This window comes from Apaloderma vittatum, unplaced genomic scaffold (assembly GCF_000703405.1).
Source record: "Apaloderma vittatum isolate BGI_N311 unplaced genomic scaffold, ASM70340v1 scaffold9885, whole genome shotgun sequence".
NCBI lineage: Eukaryota > Metazoa > Chordata > Aves > Trogoniformes > Trogonidae > Apaloderma > Apaloderma vittatum.
In genome coordinates this window covers 35,095-48,841 of record NW_009718760.1, presented here as the reverse complement: position 1 = coordinate 48,841, position 13,747 = coordinate 35,095, and the positions used below count along the sequence as shown (strand labels likewise).

General features: G+C 36.6%; 1 protein-coding gene across 1 annotated transcript in view; it reads right to left on the bottom strand.

The window, feature by feature from the left end:
• Window positions 1-13,747, bottom strand: part of XPO4 (exportin 4) — a 54,228-nt gene that overhangs the window by 9,439 nt on the left and 31,042 nt on the right. Inside the window, exons 9-16 of the mRNA XM_009870368.1 lie at window positions 10,299-10,475; window positions 7,977-8,119; window positions 7,716-7,861; window positions 6,222-6,399; window positions 4,358-4,517; window positions 2,573-2,742; window positions 1,444-1,618; window positions 27-320 (exon numbers count right to left, since the gene is read on the bottom strand). Of these exons, the coding sequence (XP_009868670.1) occupies window positions 27-320; window positions 1,444-1,618; window positions 2,573-2,742; window positions 4,358-4,517; window positions 6,222-6,399; window positions 7,716-7,861; window positions 7,977-8,119; window positions 10,299-10,475 (1,443 nt within the window). The remainder of the gene's footprint in view (window positions 1-26; window positions 321-1,443; window positions 1,619-2,572; window positions 2,743-4,357; window positions 4,518-6,221; window positions 6,400-7,715; window positions 7,862-7,976; window positions 8,120-10,298; window positions 10,476-13,747) is intronic.

The window sequence follows — 13,747 nt, the reverse complement described above, 5'->3', positions numbered from 1 at the left end:
CCTCTTCCTCTCCTGGTTGTATTTACCTCTCCAAGATAGCAAATTTGTTTATGTGCAACTTCAACAAAGACTTCTATTATGAGATTAACAGTCTCTGGTGTGTTTTTGTATACTTCCATTAGTCCAATGCAATTATTAAGGAAGTCCATTAGGAAATTGAAGAGAATTGCTACGTTATCAATCTGGGTAGCCTCAGCAATGCCACAGAGTGCTTCTAAGGTCGCAGTGATTTCTTGTTTCACTTCCTCCTCTTGGCAGATCTGCTGAAAGTTCTCTTGGTTTATCACATTCAAGAATCTCTGCTGAAGCGGCTGAAGAACCTTGAAAGTTTTTAGAAAAGTCGCATTAAGATAAGCGTACTATTATGTGAGATGTGAGGTTTAAGTAATTCAGGAAGCTCATGGGTTGCTTTTGGCATGGCGCTACAAGAATCAATCACCTGCAGTTTCCAATGGCTCAATTACATTATTATCTGTCCTGTTAACATAAGCTGAAGTGGCAGTGATTAGTGATTCTCACTATTCATCACCACTTAGAGGCTTGTTTCAAAATAAGCACCTCCATAAATATGTTATTTTGCAATGTTGAAGCAAATGACAATGACTTTTTCCGGCCCACCGTATTTGATTCTCTTCTAAGTTCAGTATTAGGGAAAAAAAATGTTACAGTTCATCAACAAAAGCATCAATTAAGATTTATGTTCACAATTATCTTTGTCATATTATGATTCTCAATAGCACAATCTATTTTTGTAATCAGCTGTGTTTGGAACCAGTTTAGAAATTTCCATTAAAATAGTTAAATATTTTTTCCTAATTACTTCCAGTGCAGTCCAGTGCAGCTTTCCCAGTTTCTTCCAGTTCCACTCTTACTTTCAATCACTAATTTCATAGCTTTTCTAACAAAAGCAAGTTTCTCTCAGAGGGACAATGTTTTAGAAATTCACATGGTGCTTGCTGATCACATTTCAGCTACCTTCCAGCACCAGCCTTTCTAGTATTAACTAGCTGAGCTTTAATGGAGCCAAGGCACAAAAACCTGGTCAAGGCTCTTCATTACATTCCACACTAGCTTTTTACTTACTGTCATTATCATTAAGTGAATAATCAATTCATAATACCACCATATTAAAATAAAGGATGAAATGACACAGTTCCAAGGGAAACTCTTAACCATTTTAATAATCTCTTTCAAGTGTACTGCTATACTGTCTGCTACACAAATCCTCCAGGTAATTATTGTTTCAGATACAATTTTTGGCAGCTCATGCATGCCATACAACTTCAGACCCTGGAAGAGAGAATAAACAAAAATTCAAATATTAGATGTTCAAAATTGAAAGATTCTGTATGAGATGATTTGGCGTCACCATATAATTCTCCCAACTACCATGTTTGTACTACTTGCTAAAACGGAGGTAACAGAAGAATCAAAACAGCTTACCTCTGTCCAGTATTGTTGCTTTGTTTCCGTGTCCATATGCGCAAAACCTCCTAAAACTAAAGCTTTCATTAGTGTTCTCTGCACAGAACTGGACAAATAGTGAAGAGGAGGGCTTCGCCTTGCAAATTGTTTAGCTAAATTCCACCAGTTTTCACACTGAATAACTAAGTTTGCCCTAAAAGAGGGAAAAACAGCTTAGTTAAAGACTTCACAAAATTGTATGAACAGAGCACATCAGGTTGCTAGCAGCAGTGAGAAGATTTTTTTTTTTAATGTCTTTATTCTAAAGCTAAAAAGTGCTTTTTTTACTTTAATCTTATTAATGTTTCACTTCTAAGATTTCTAAAGTGTATAGTCTGAAAATAGCTCAATTCATACAGGAGAAAAGCAGGGAAGTGCTTTAGTTTTACACACATATGCACACAGAGTTAATGGCAATACTGCATGGATTAAAAGCTTATCTCATTATGTCATGATAAAATAAGCAGTTTATTCCAAAACTAGTTCCTGTGGGGTTTAACTTTTTTTTAAAAAAAATTCCTCACGTGTTTAAATCCTGAAAATTCAGAACAGTCTTTCAGCAGACTGTGAATGTGTAATTGCAAGTATACCTGCATGTCAATTCACAAAAGTAAAACATTCCAGAATTTCATGCTTCAGTTTTTAATATCAAAGAAAATTTTGAAATTTGTCTGAATCTGCCAAATCTTGGATTTTAAAAACATTTTTTATATGTTAAGAAAACACATTTTATCATGTCTTAGCCAGTATCTGAACTCTTAACCCATAAGAACTCATTCAACAAAAATAAACAACACAAAAAATCGTTGCAGTAAGAGTGAAGACCGGGAGTTTTCCTTTATCACTGTTTAAGAGTGAGGCACAAAGGTAAGGGAAGGAGAGTGCAATTCTAAACGATAATAAAAATTTGGTTATTTTTTGTCAAATATGTCTCTCCTCACTTCGTCAAACAATTTAATTTTTTTTTTTTTCAGTTGTCGTAACATACTATAATACTTTGACTTACAGAGACATGAATATGAAGCGCCCTATATCTGGATTACTTTGGCCAAAAAAATTTAAAGGAAGCAAAAGAAATTTTTTGACTTCCAGAGGTATAGCAACTTACCGCTCTCTCCTTTCCACTAATGTTACTAGCAGTTGTACAGTATCATTTGCAAGGTCCTGCTCTGAACTCCACACTGCCAGGTTACTGATCACTTTTTCTAAAAGGTAACCCACAATCCACTGGGAACCCTCTGTATCAGCACCAAATGCTGTACTAAATGGCAGACTTATCTATAAGAAAAGCATTAAAATGAGTGAGTTTTACAGAAGCCAGAACCCCCAAAGTGTATGGTAATCATTGTCAGCAAATTATTTTCAGGCTGTCACTTCTTCCCTACTTAAAATAACACAAACGTTACATAGACAGAGGCAAAGAATACTCATAATAGGAAGATCTTTGCCAAATTTATCTTTCAATTTTAAGCACAACACCTAAAACAAAGACAAGTTTCAACCTCATTACAAAATCAGATTTGAGTACGTCTAGCTTTTAACGCCAATGGAAGTTCAAAAGATCCCAAAATCACCTCCCTAAAGTGCTTTGGTGAATTTACAATTAAATTCCTCAAAATTCAGCAATAAAAATTCCTAAAAGTAAACCTAGCTGTTGATCTAGATCAAATCTTGTAAAAACTTATTTTCAGAGCAATTTTTCTGCATCTGCTTTCTGCAGATCGTTCCTTCAATCTATATGTCTTTTAGGAAAGATGTCACATTCTGGTCCTGGCACATAAATACATGTTTCCTTGAAATTGACTGTTCTCCCATCTTTAAAAACACGCTTCTGAAGAGCGAAATCCAAGGATTTTGTTATAATTGTGCAAGGGCCTCCTGTCAGCACACCTCTAACATTCTTAACTTTAAAACTCATGAGATATACATGACTGAGCACAAGGTCCAATCACCTTCACATGTCAACACAAACTAAACGTGCATTTCCTATATACTGCTTTGTTTCTTCATATTGTTTCTCAGGCGGATCTCCTTCTTGCATGCTCTCCAATTCTTCACCAACCAGTACCTTTACAAATTCTGAGCCCTTCTGTAAGTACAAGCTGAATAATATGATTCAAAATATTTACAAGTCTATGGTATTTTTGTTAAGGGGGGGCCTCCTGACGCATTATATTCTTACTTCCTTCCAACGGTGGAAATAAAGGGAAGGAGGGGGAGGCATCCTTCTTAAAAGTTAGAGCCAATGGGACCTCCTCAGAATGAGTGGCCTCCATCAGCTAGCTGGACTAGTTAGTTCAAGCAAGGATCAAGGTCCAGTCATGATTAGTACTACCCAAACACAATAAGAAGTTGCCCTTTAGAAAGAAATTTTGAAATCGTGATATATACAACGAGAACAGGGCGAGGAGAGAAAGTAGCATGACATTAGCTAATGTATACTACCTTGTGGCGGTGTTAAATATCTAATTCAGTCACGACCAGGTTACTCATTAAATCATCCACCAAGGGCAATCACTGTATTAGAGATGAACGGTAAGATCCGATGGATAGTGAGAAGTAGCTTATAAAACTGTTGTAGTCGGTGAGTTTCACCCACTATGCAGCCTGAGCACACACTAAGCTATTCTGCTATGGCAACGGCTACAAATCCAAAAATCACATTTGCACCATAATGTGCAAGAAGGGCCCCGTAAACAACTTTAATTTCCAACTTTAACAAAAAAAGAAAGAAAACATCAACTTTCAAACAAATTCCAAAATAAACCAAAACCCATAAAAGATTAAAAATACTTTATCATTGCACTTGAAAATAGCTAGACTGACATCTGCATTTACAGAAGAATATTATTGCGAATACTCACCAATTAATTCATAAAAGTTATATCCTTACCTGATCGTACAGCTTTTCATCTACTAGGAGGTAAGTCTTTGCCCAGCGCTTGAGAAACCATACAATATCTTTGCCCATCTGGGGGCTCAGGAGGTGCGTGAGATTTGCCCTTATTGCTCTAGACTCTACTTCTGACACTCTTAAAATAGCAGATAACAGCCTGTGGATTTAAAATATAGCAAGGATGCAGAGAGTGATTTTTGGAGAAGCAATGCAACTACTGAACACTTTCATTTTTCATAAAATATGACAGAAAGAACAGGGTAACACAAAGTAGTTCAACTCTAATGAATTTATTGTTTCTTTCAATGCAGGGAGAGACAGAACCAATGGGCAAATATCCTCCAAAAAGTCAGAATATGCATTAAAAGACAAGGTGATTATCTCTGACATAAAGTACTGCAACAAAGAATCCTCACAAGGATTCTGACATCAAGTGAATGAAGACAAATGGATTACTACTTGGAGCATTTGAAAAGCTTTTTGAAAATTCTCTCCATTCCTTGCACCATTAAGCTTAGTGACCAAGCGGGTCTTAACTGTGCAACTTCTGTTGTGTGATGCATACTAAAGAATAGAGAAATAACTGGTCATTTCTGTATTTTTCTCATTACTGCAGAGAAAGTACAGAATATAGTATGAAAGTATGAAATAGTAGATCACCGGGTGATTGCATTAATGCAATCAGTCCATGAAACTACATTAAATTTTAGCTTTTATAATGTATCAAATTTGGTGCAGACGGAATTTGGGAATTGACAAAGGTCTGTTTCTTGAAGACATTTCAGAGCTATTTCCAGAGAGCCTCAAATCTCCATATTAAGATCTGTTTTTATTCCCATCATTGAGACATTGCATCCAGAAGCCCTGCTTGGTGACCACTTCTTGAAGGTGCCAATAGTATCAGTAAGTGGTAGTCAAACTTCTTAACATCAGACACATCATTGGCAATGAAGATCCATTTCTCCTAGCCCCTTCCAAAAGAGGAAAACGGTAAGTATACAACAACTAATCTTGGGTGAAGAATCATCCACGTCCATTAAAAGTAGAATGCAATCTTCTGAAGTGCAAGGATTCAAATTCAGGATTCCTTTGTGGGCATCAGCCTCCTTGCAAAGAGAGAACAGAAACGCACTCTCCTGCTCCTTTTCTAGGCTAATAGCGACATGTCTATGTAGGCAACAACACTTCTACCCTCACTGAGGACCACTTTTAATGCTACAACCACACTTAGGCAGTAACTCATGTTGAGAACAGATAAGTCCGCTGATGCTCTGGACAGCATTTTCTTAAGCTGCACATGTGCTGAATGAATTATAGACTACATTATATATTACCTAAAGATTCCAATCTATCAGCCTTTTAGTAATTTAAGTAATTTTAAGGATTTTCTGTAACAAATAGATCAAAGATGGGTTTTCAGTAGAGATAGAAAATGATTTGTGTTTACTTCCAAGACTTTGGCTCATGGTCTCTGTTAAGACTCTTAGGTCAATCTAGTCATTTCAGCCTTCCCATCTTGACTCAGTTTCATCTGCTTTGAAGCCACCTTCTCAGTTCTCCCTTGGATCCCCTTGACCTGAAATACCATCTGTATTTACCCTGCCTTTCTTTACCCGAAAAAAAATGATCACGTCCTCTTTTCTGTCGTAATCTCTTTTACAGCATTGCCTCAATGTCTGTTATAAACCCACACCTGTAAATTATTTGCCCTTACTTTAATACTAGTTGAAAGAAGTTTCTTTTCCAATGTTTAGTGTTGACATACTGTTTTTTTACTTTTCAAATTCACAGAAGTCCCCTTCACGTTCTCACTTTTTTTTTCCCCTGCAAAGCATTTAACATACACGAGATTCATCCTTACCTAATTACAGAATCAGTTCTGTTGTACCCTGGGATGGAAGAGGCCTTTTCTCCTGGAGATCCCAGAATCTGAAGTGTTGTATTGATGTCAACCTCAGCTGAATGTTTAATGGAATACTCCATTACTTCTGGAGGTATTAGCGGAGTCTCTCCCTGAGTATCATTAGCCAAGAGGTAGCCTTACATTAAAAAAGAAAGAGTGATCACAACTTTCTACCCTAGATTAACTCATGTCTTCTTCATTAGAAAATCCTGTGGTTAAACTGCAGACATCACACCAGAATCAGATGTTTGTACAAACCCTGACTAACACTGTTTAAGTACATACAAGTTAACTTTAGAATCCTTCAAGCCATTCAGTAGAGAAGAACCAGAAGTGCCAAGAAATCAAGACTGGAAAAGAAATCAACAAATGTATAAGCAACCAAACAAACCCCAAACCAAAACAACCGCCAACAAATAAAAAGAGATAGCCTTTGCTTCATGGAAAAGTACTACGGTCAATTCAACTACTGAACAAAACAATATTTTGTTGTCACTTTTTTCTTCAGTTATGTGATAAAAGCCCTTGATTTTACAGCTTCCTGTCTGAGTCCATCTCATTTGGAACTTCCGCTGACATTTTAAATTTGTGAGAGGCTCTCAGACACCAAATACACATGCTGTAATAAAGTTTTCCTTCCATAGCAACTGCAGATCAGTTGAAGTATGTTTTTTTATACAATACTCTGTTGTCCAGATAATTAATTCCAGCTTTAGTCATAGTTTTCCATGTCTGATCTCATAACCATCTGGGAGCTACAAATACAAATTCCATCCCACAGTGATACAAGAATATTATCAATGCATTCATGTCAACAGCTGAGAAGGACTAAAACATCAGATGTTCAAAAAGATCCCACAAAACATTTCATGAAATATAAATTTCTCCTAACAAAGTACAGACGCCATCTTAGTTATTATGTTTTGCAACAGATGTAAGATAGTTCCACATAAAAATCCAAACCAAAAAGGTTTTACATTCAAGTTTTCAGAAACATAAGAAAATGCCAGGACATGGATCATCAGTAGTAAGCGATTCTGGAACTTACTTGATTCCTTGCCACCACCGAGTAATACCTTTATCCTGATCTAATGTTGATTTCCTTATAACATCATGTGCTCCTAGACAATACAACTGATACTATGACCAGACTGATTTCCTGAATAGGTTGACTGATAACGCATCTCAAAAATTCTATAAAAATATTAGTTGTGGCAATTTCTGAAGGACTTTACCTCACGTGAAGATTTCACCAGTCTTTTAAAGATAACGTACATATTATGCATGGCAAATCAAAGTGAAAGAAAGACTTTGCGAGTACTGTATGTAAGATAAAAGCATCATAAGGGATAAAATTTATAGCCAATTAAGAGTAGCTGGTATACAGAGATTTATTTTTTCCCCAAGGTGTTCCAGCTGCAATAAGAATATCAGAATAAGTAGTTCACTAACCTGTGACTAAAATAAGCCAATGAATATCCTCATACAGGTCATCAAGCACTTTATTGTCAATTGAGCCTGATGCTGGTGAGGCAAGTAACTGCTGCTGATGTCTCTGCAACTGACCATGGAGCCTTGTCACTCGGTCTTCTAATAAACTGTGGACCAATAAGAATAAAATAACTTCACTGTTTTTAAATTGTTTTGGCAAAGTCAGGCTTTTCATATATGCTGGCTTCGTTGATTTGCATTCATGACCATTTTTTTTTGTACCTTGTAAGAAGAGGTATACAGTGTTCTGCAGCAATTCTCCCCAGCATGCCTACGCTGGCCAACTGGTCACAGAACTGGTCTCTGTCATCTTCCTGCAGCTCACTTATTTCTTCTTCTTCCCGAGAGGCCACACCATTGGCGGTCTTCGGTGATTTTAACAAAATTAGAAGCAACCAGTTAGTGTTTTACTTGTTAAATTTTATCGTCACCACAATTTTCTACATTATTTTTGGTGATTTCTGTCAAGGTGTTTTGCATGGATCAGCACAGAACAGCAGACTCATACTAAATTAGACGCGGAGAAGTAAATATGGCTTCATATTGTTTTAAAATCAGCATTTCACAAACTCACTAGCAGAATGCCACATTTAGTTAGTTGCATATTTGCTGCTGTTTCCAATAGCACTCTCAAGCCAAAAAATTCACTGTTTGTGAAGAGAGTCAAGGATAAAAGTTATGAAGATTGATACTTGCTATTAATAGGATAAGTGCAGGCTGGACATTAGCAAAACAGCTTCTTTACACCACAGGGTATATAAAATCAGCTCTGTTGATCGTCCACTACTAGAATTTCATTATAGGATACTGAATGACTGGCTCACAGAGATGGTCTGCAAACCCCGTGGTCAGAAGACTGCTTAAGCACATTTGCATTTCAAATCACATATACAGCAGACCAAGAACCATTTTAAATACAGGAACTTCCATGTTTTCCCCTGTTTAGTGATCAAAGATATGTTCTGAGTTGTCTGAGATCTTACATAAATTACATAAGTAGTATTTTTCATGATAATGTGAAAAATCATCTCTCTCATAAAAGATTTTCAATAACCCATTGTTAAAGAGGTAAAAGCTTTAAAAAGTAAATGCTAACATCTCACGAAAAAAGAGGACTAATAACAATCATCATCATCATCTCAGTTTTGTATTTTGCTGATGCAGAAGTTGCACTACTTGATTTCTCAAAGCTTGTCTTGGCTGCATTATAAAACTACTTAAATAATAATCAGGCTTCACTCTGCAAAGGGATGAACCACAATATGTAGAAAGTAAGTATCAATGTTAAGGTTTTTTTTTTAAAAAAAAAATCTCTTAAAGAACCATAAAATTTACACAACTACCAAAGTAAAATACAAGTGATAGAGAAAGCTATCAGTCTGCTTTTGCTTCTATAAAGGCTCTGGAAAACTGAATCCACACATAACTCCTTATCCAAAGCGCTTTTAGCCCATCTTTCCTTTGTGTAACTTCAAAGTTGCAGCTGTTTACTGAAGGGTGAGCCTCTGCTCTCAAAGCCGAGACTGAAAGTTCCTGTTACTGCTTTGATATTGAACAAGAAGCATTCTAAAATGCCAGCTGTGGCTTTTAAAAGGTTACCCATGGGATAAATGACTTATCTCACAGAATGACATGAATTAACCTGTGTATACAAGTTATGTCAAGACCGCCTGATATGAATTCAAAGTTCTCTTGTGAAATATTTCTCTGTGTTTTGGCACTGTTATTACCATCTGTTAAACACTGAGATAGCAGAATGAAACTTTTATATGGTGCTTTTCAGAATGAGGTATCTTGGGGATCTTTGTACAGCATCAAATTCGAGATTTTATGCAGTTATTGAATTGAATCTATGCAATAATGAATTCTTCCAACATCTACATCCAACTTTTTGTATGAGATTCTATTTCAGTGAGATCCAGAGTCCTGACGAAGAGATTAATCTGCTTTCTTTCTCAATGGTTCAAGACATACTCAAGGTACTTTTAGGTTTTCTCTAGAACAGTCACCTCAAAAATTCAATTTGGAATACATTTAATCCAGAAGAAGTACATAATATTACAAGTTTCTTCTACTCTGAGCACAGTCATTCTACATTTTTTTCAGATAATTATGCATGACAATCGTATTTGAAAAACATTACTTTGAAGATAATGTATGGGAGGTATGCACCATATAAAATGCTTTCAATTTCATCGGGGATTTTAACCAGGACTCTAGACCAGAGAAGGATGGTCAAAAGTTTAGTCACTGCATCTGTGGGAAGAACTGCAATATGCACGTTGACTTGAGTAACAGGTTTACTTTTTTCTACTTTTTTTTAAAGTGACTTCCAACTGTATATTCCTTTATTTCCACTTCAGAATGAGAGAAACAGACTGGAAAAATGACCACTGACTAACAAATTCAGCCCATTTTTCATTTCCAAAATCACAAATAGTAATTCTATACCAGCTCCCTTGAGCTACATAATACATTACACACAAAAAGACACCTGCAAATTACTATATATCATTATCAAGAACTACTAGAACGAGAGCTTACCATATTTCTTGTACCATCAGGAGCAGCTAGATGGCACTGAATGTAGGAATTAAAGACCTGAACAGCATGTTGAGTAAAGAAACCTTTATGGAAATGTTTGTCATCTTGTACCAAAGTAAGCCAAGATTCCAGCAACTTATCATATGCTTCCATATATACCATGTCATCTTTGTCAAGCTGAAAAAGAGGAAAGAAACAAAACAAAAATCTTATTCCTAAACTAAACCAGATGAACATACTGACATTAATTACTATCTAACAGATGTTCTTCTAATGTTGAAACAATTAAAAAAAAGTCACAAAACCCATGTAATAGATAGCCGGGAAAATACCACAATGAACTGAAGCAAAGCATCAAAAAAGGTCAGTGCAATGTTCATGTTTCCTAGGCTTTACAAAACTGCCCAAGTGTCTTCAAAACCAAAAGTCTTAAATTAAGCCTTTAATGCATAATTACCTAAATGCAAGAGCTACTGAGCTTTCACCCCAAAGATGCCAAGCATCTCAGCTCTTATTAGTAACAACAAATGAGACGCTTCTTTTTAAATGGCCAAATATACAACATGTGCATATACATTTGTTTGTTCCACTATTTCTGCAGTTGATAAAGATGATGATGCATTGTAAGACGGCATGTGTTCAACAAATCTTATTACAGGTAGTCAGTTTTGATGATAACACAATTTCTCATTCTATTAACAAATAAAAAAGCACGGAATTCCATAGAATAAACCTGCATCTCCAATTGCTTAGTGCTTTTAAACTCATGCTTCGTGGTTTTAGTTACTTATATGTGTTTCTACATAGTACTTAAGTTACAAAAGGAAATAATGCATCTGAAAAAGAAAGTCATAGAATCATAGAATGGCCTAGGCTGGAAGGGACCTTAGAGATCATTTAATCCAACCTCCCTGTCACGGGCAGGAACACCACCTCTCGACTAGATCAGGCAACACATGGGGACTGAACGGGGATAGAACTCGTGTTACCAGCACCACACTCAACCGACTGAGCTAACTGGCCCCCAAGTCCTGAGTTACAGGCAAACTAGAGAACTCAAATAGCAGAGAGGCCACTTCTCATAAGTATAGGTACCTATCAACTTTTTGATTTGATGCAAAAATTGAACTTCAGTAAATACAGCCAACTTCACATAACTTCAGTGTGACTATATAGATAAATGTGCTGCTGAAGCAAGACATTTCTTTCCTCTTAAGAAGTCTTCTCAAGTTTTAACCAACAGGATTGCTCATAAAAGTTACTTTGAGATAGCAGAGCTTATTCAGATGATTCCTTGATGAAATAAAGAGATATCAAAGCCTTAATCATGCTCCAGACAGAAGAATTCCTGACTTTCAGTGAAGCTACAAACACAGAAGAATGAACAGGCAAGGAAAAGAAAACATTGGCTGGGTGACTGAATAAGAGGGAAAACTGATACCATGTTGGAAGCATTTCAAGATAGCTTCACAGCATTATTTTCTAACTGCAACTTGGGCATAATTACAAAAGTTAAAATATGATGCAAGTGTGAAAACAAAAGCTGAAGATAACAAGAAGAGAGGCAAAACTGTATTCAACACTTAAGCCACAAATTTAGGACAGACACCACAACATGTCTTTTTAAGACTTGGCTAAAGGACACATGAATTCATAGACAGTCATTCAATCCTGAAACATTTTGACATGTTCGCAATACATTTACAGATATAATTTACATATAATTTTAACAATTTATAAGAATCCAGAGTATAACCCAATAAACATAGCTTTTTATGAACAAGAGAAGAACTCAAATCTATCCAATTCATTTGAGAAGGTAATACAGGAGTTAATGCCATGAAAAAAAAAATTTTTAATACTTCATGATACTCTCATAAGAAAGCTAGGATTAATAACTGCCTCCGTAAAGTACAAATCCCAAAAGAGTTTATCCACATTGAACAAACTTAGTCACAAAGGAACCTTACTAAAAATTCCTAATCCTTATTTCAGATTAGCTACAGCTGGGCTATCAAAAGTGTCATACAGGTAAACTAAGTGACATGCTACAAACTGGGAAGCTGAATGGCCTTGATGGATCTGACAGAAGCAATAGCAGAGCCCATTTCAAAACTCACATCTTCAGGAGAGGCAAGATACAATCAGTAAAGACAATGTAAAGATACTCACCTTCTCTAGTATGAGAAACAAAAAGAAAATTGGTATTTCTTCCTTCACAGTCTGCTGATCCTTTGAAAAAAGGACACTTCTAAAATTTGTCAAGCAGCAACAAGCTGGAAAGATTTAGAAGCGCAGCAGAGATGACCGAATTCAGAATGTTATCTCCCACCACAAGGTATTTTTTTAAAAAAATCATGAAACAGGAACACTGCCTTAAGATTCATTTTGAGTAAAAGAAGCCTTAGATATTATTTCTATTTGAATTCTCATCCAACATCCTGTTTATACTCTTCACCAATTCAGATGGACTATTTGATTTCTACTTCTGCATAAGCACTAAGCGCTGAGCAAGGTGAAGCATAGTAGTAGACAGGCATCTTCTCAGACCCAGTTTTATTAAAAGAGAGATTATTGGTGCAACTTGCACCATAAACTAACCCCTAGCATTGCTGAAGCTGATCGCCCACCACCAGTACAGTTCTTCAGGCTGATGTTCCAACCTCCTTCAGCCAACATCCTCAACCCCAAATAGGCAGAGGCCAATGTAAAACAGTATTTGAACATGATGTCTGGATGGTGGGTTTCTCCCCTTGGCTGAAAAATCAGTCTTAGCTGCTCTGATGTGGTTGGCATATAATGCTTCAGGACCTCCCAATACTGACAGCTTCCCCTGCAGGTCTTCAGCTAAGTAGATTCCTTGTGCCTGACAGGGTTTCTGCCATGTTCACATGACATGCTCTGCTGCCATATGCAGTGGCAAAAATACAGTGAAAACTGCTTTTCCCACCAGCAAAGCTTAAGGAGTAAGTCTGCCTGCACTCTGCTGCCCTTGAAATTTCTGAGAAGTTCCAGGAATGTTATCTGAGGACTCTACTGAGCCCAGAGAACACAGTAATTTATCTACCAAAAGCTCTTAGTTACAGACAGTACATGAGCTCACAGAAGGTGTCCCTACAAGCAGTCTGAGGAAAATGCGTGGGGAACACCTTAACCATGGCTGGGACATTCCTAAGCCAAGAGATTGTTTTGGGAGATGCAGAGTAGTATTTCTATAGGCACAGCACACCGTGTCATTACACTATCTGGATTAAGTCAGCAACAACTTACAAGTCTCAGTAGTATGCCTTATTGCTGACACACTGTTAAGGTACAACTTCTGGGTTTGTTTTTTTTTTTTGAAGGCCCATCACCACAGAATTTTGTATCCTCACAGAAATCAGAGAAACAGCATGAAGTTGAGATATCTGTAAGAGTTATGACAGAATGGAAGGGGTGAAGGTGCAATA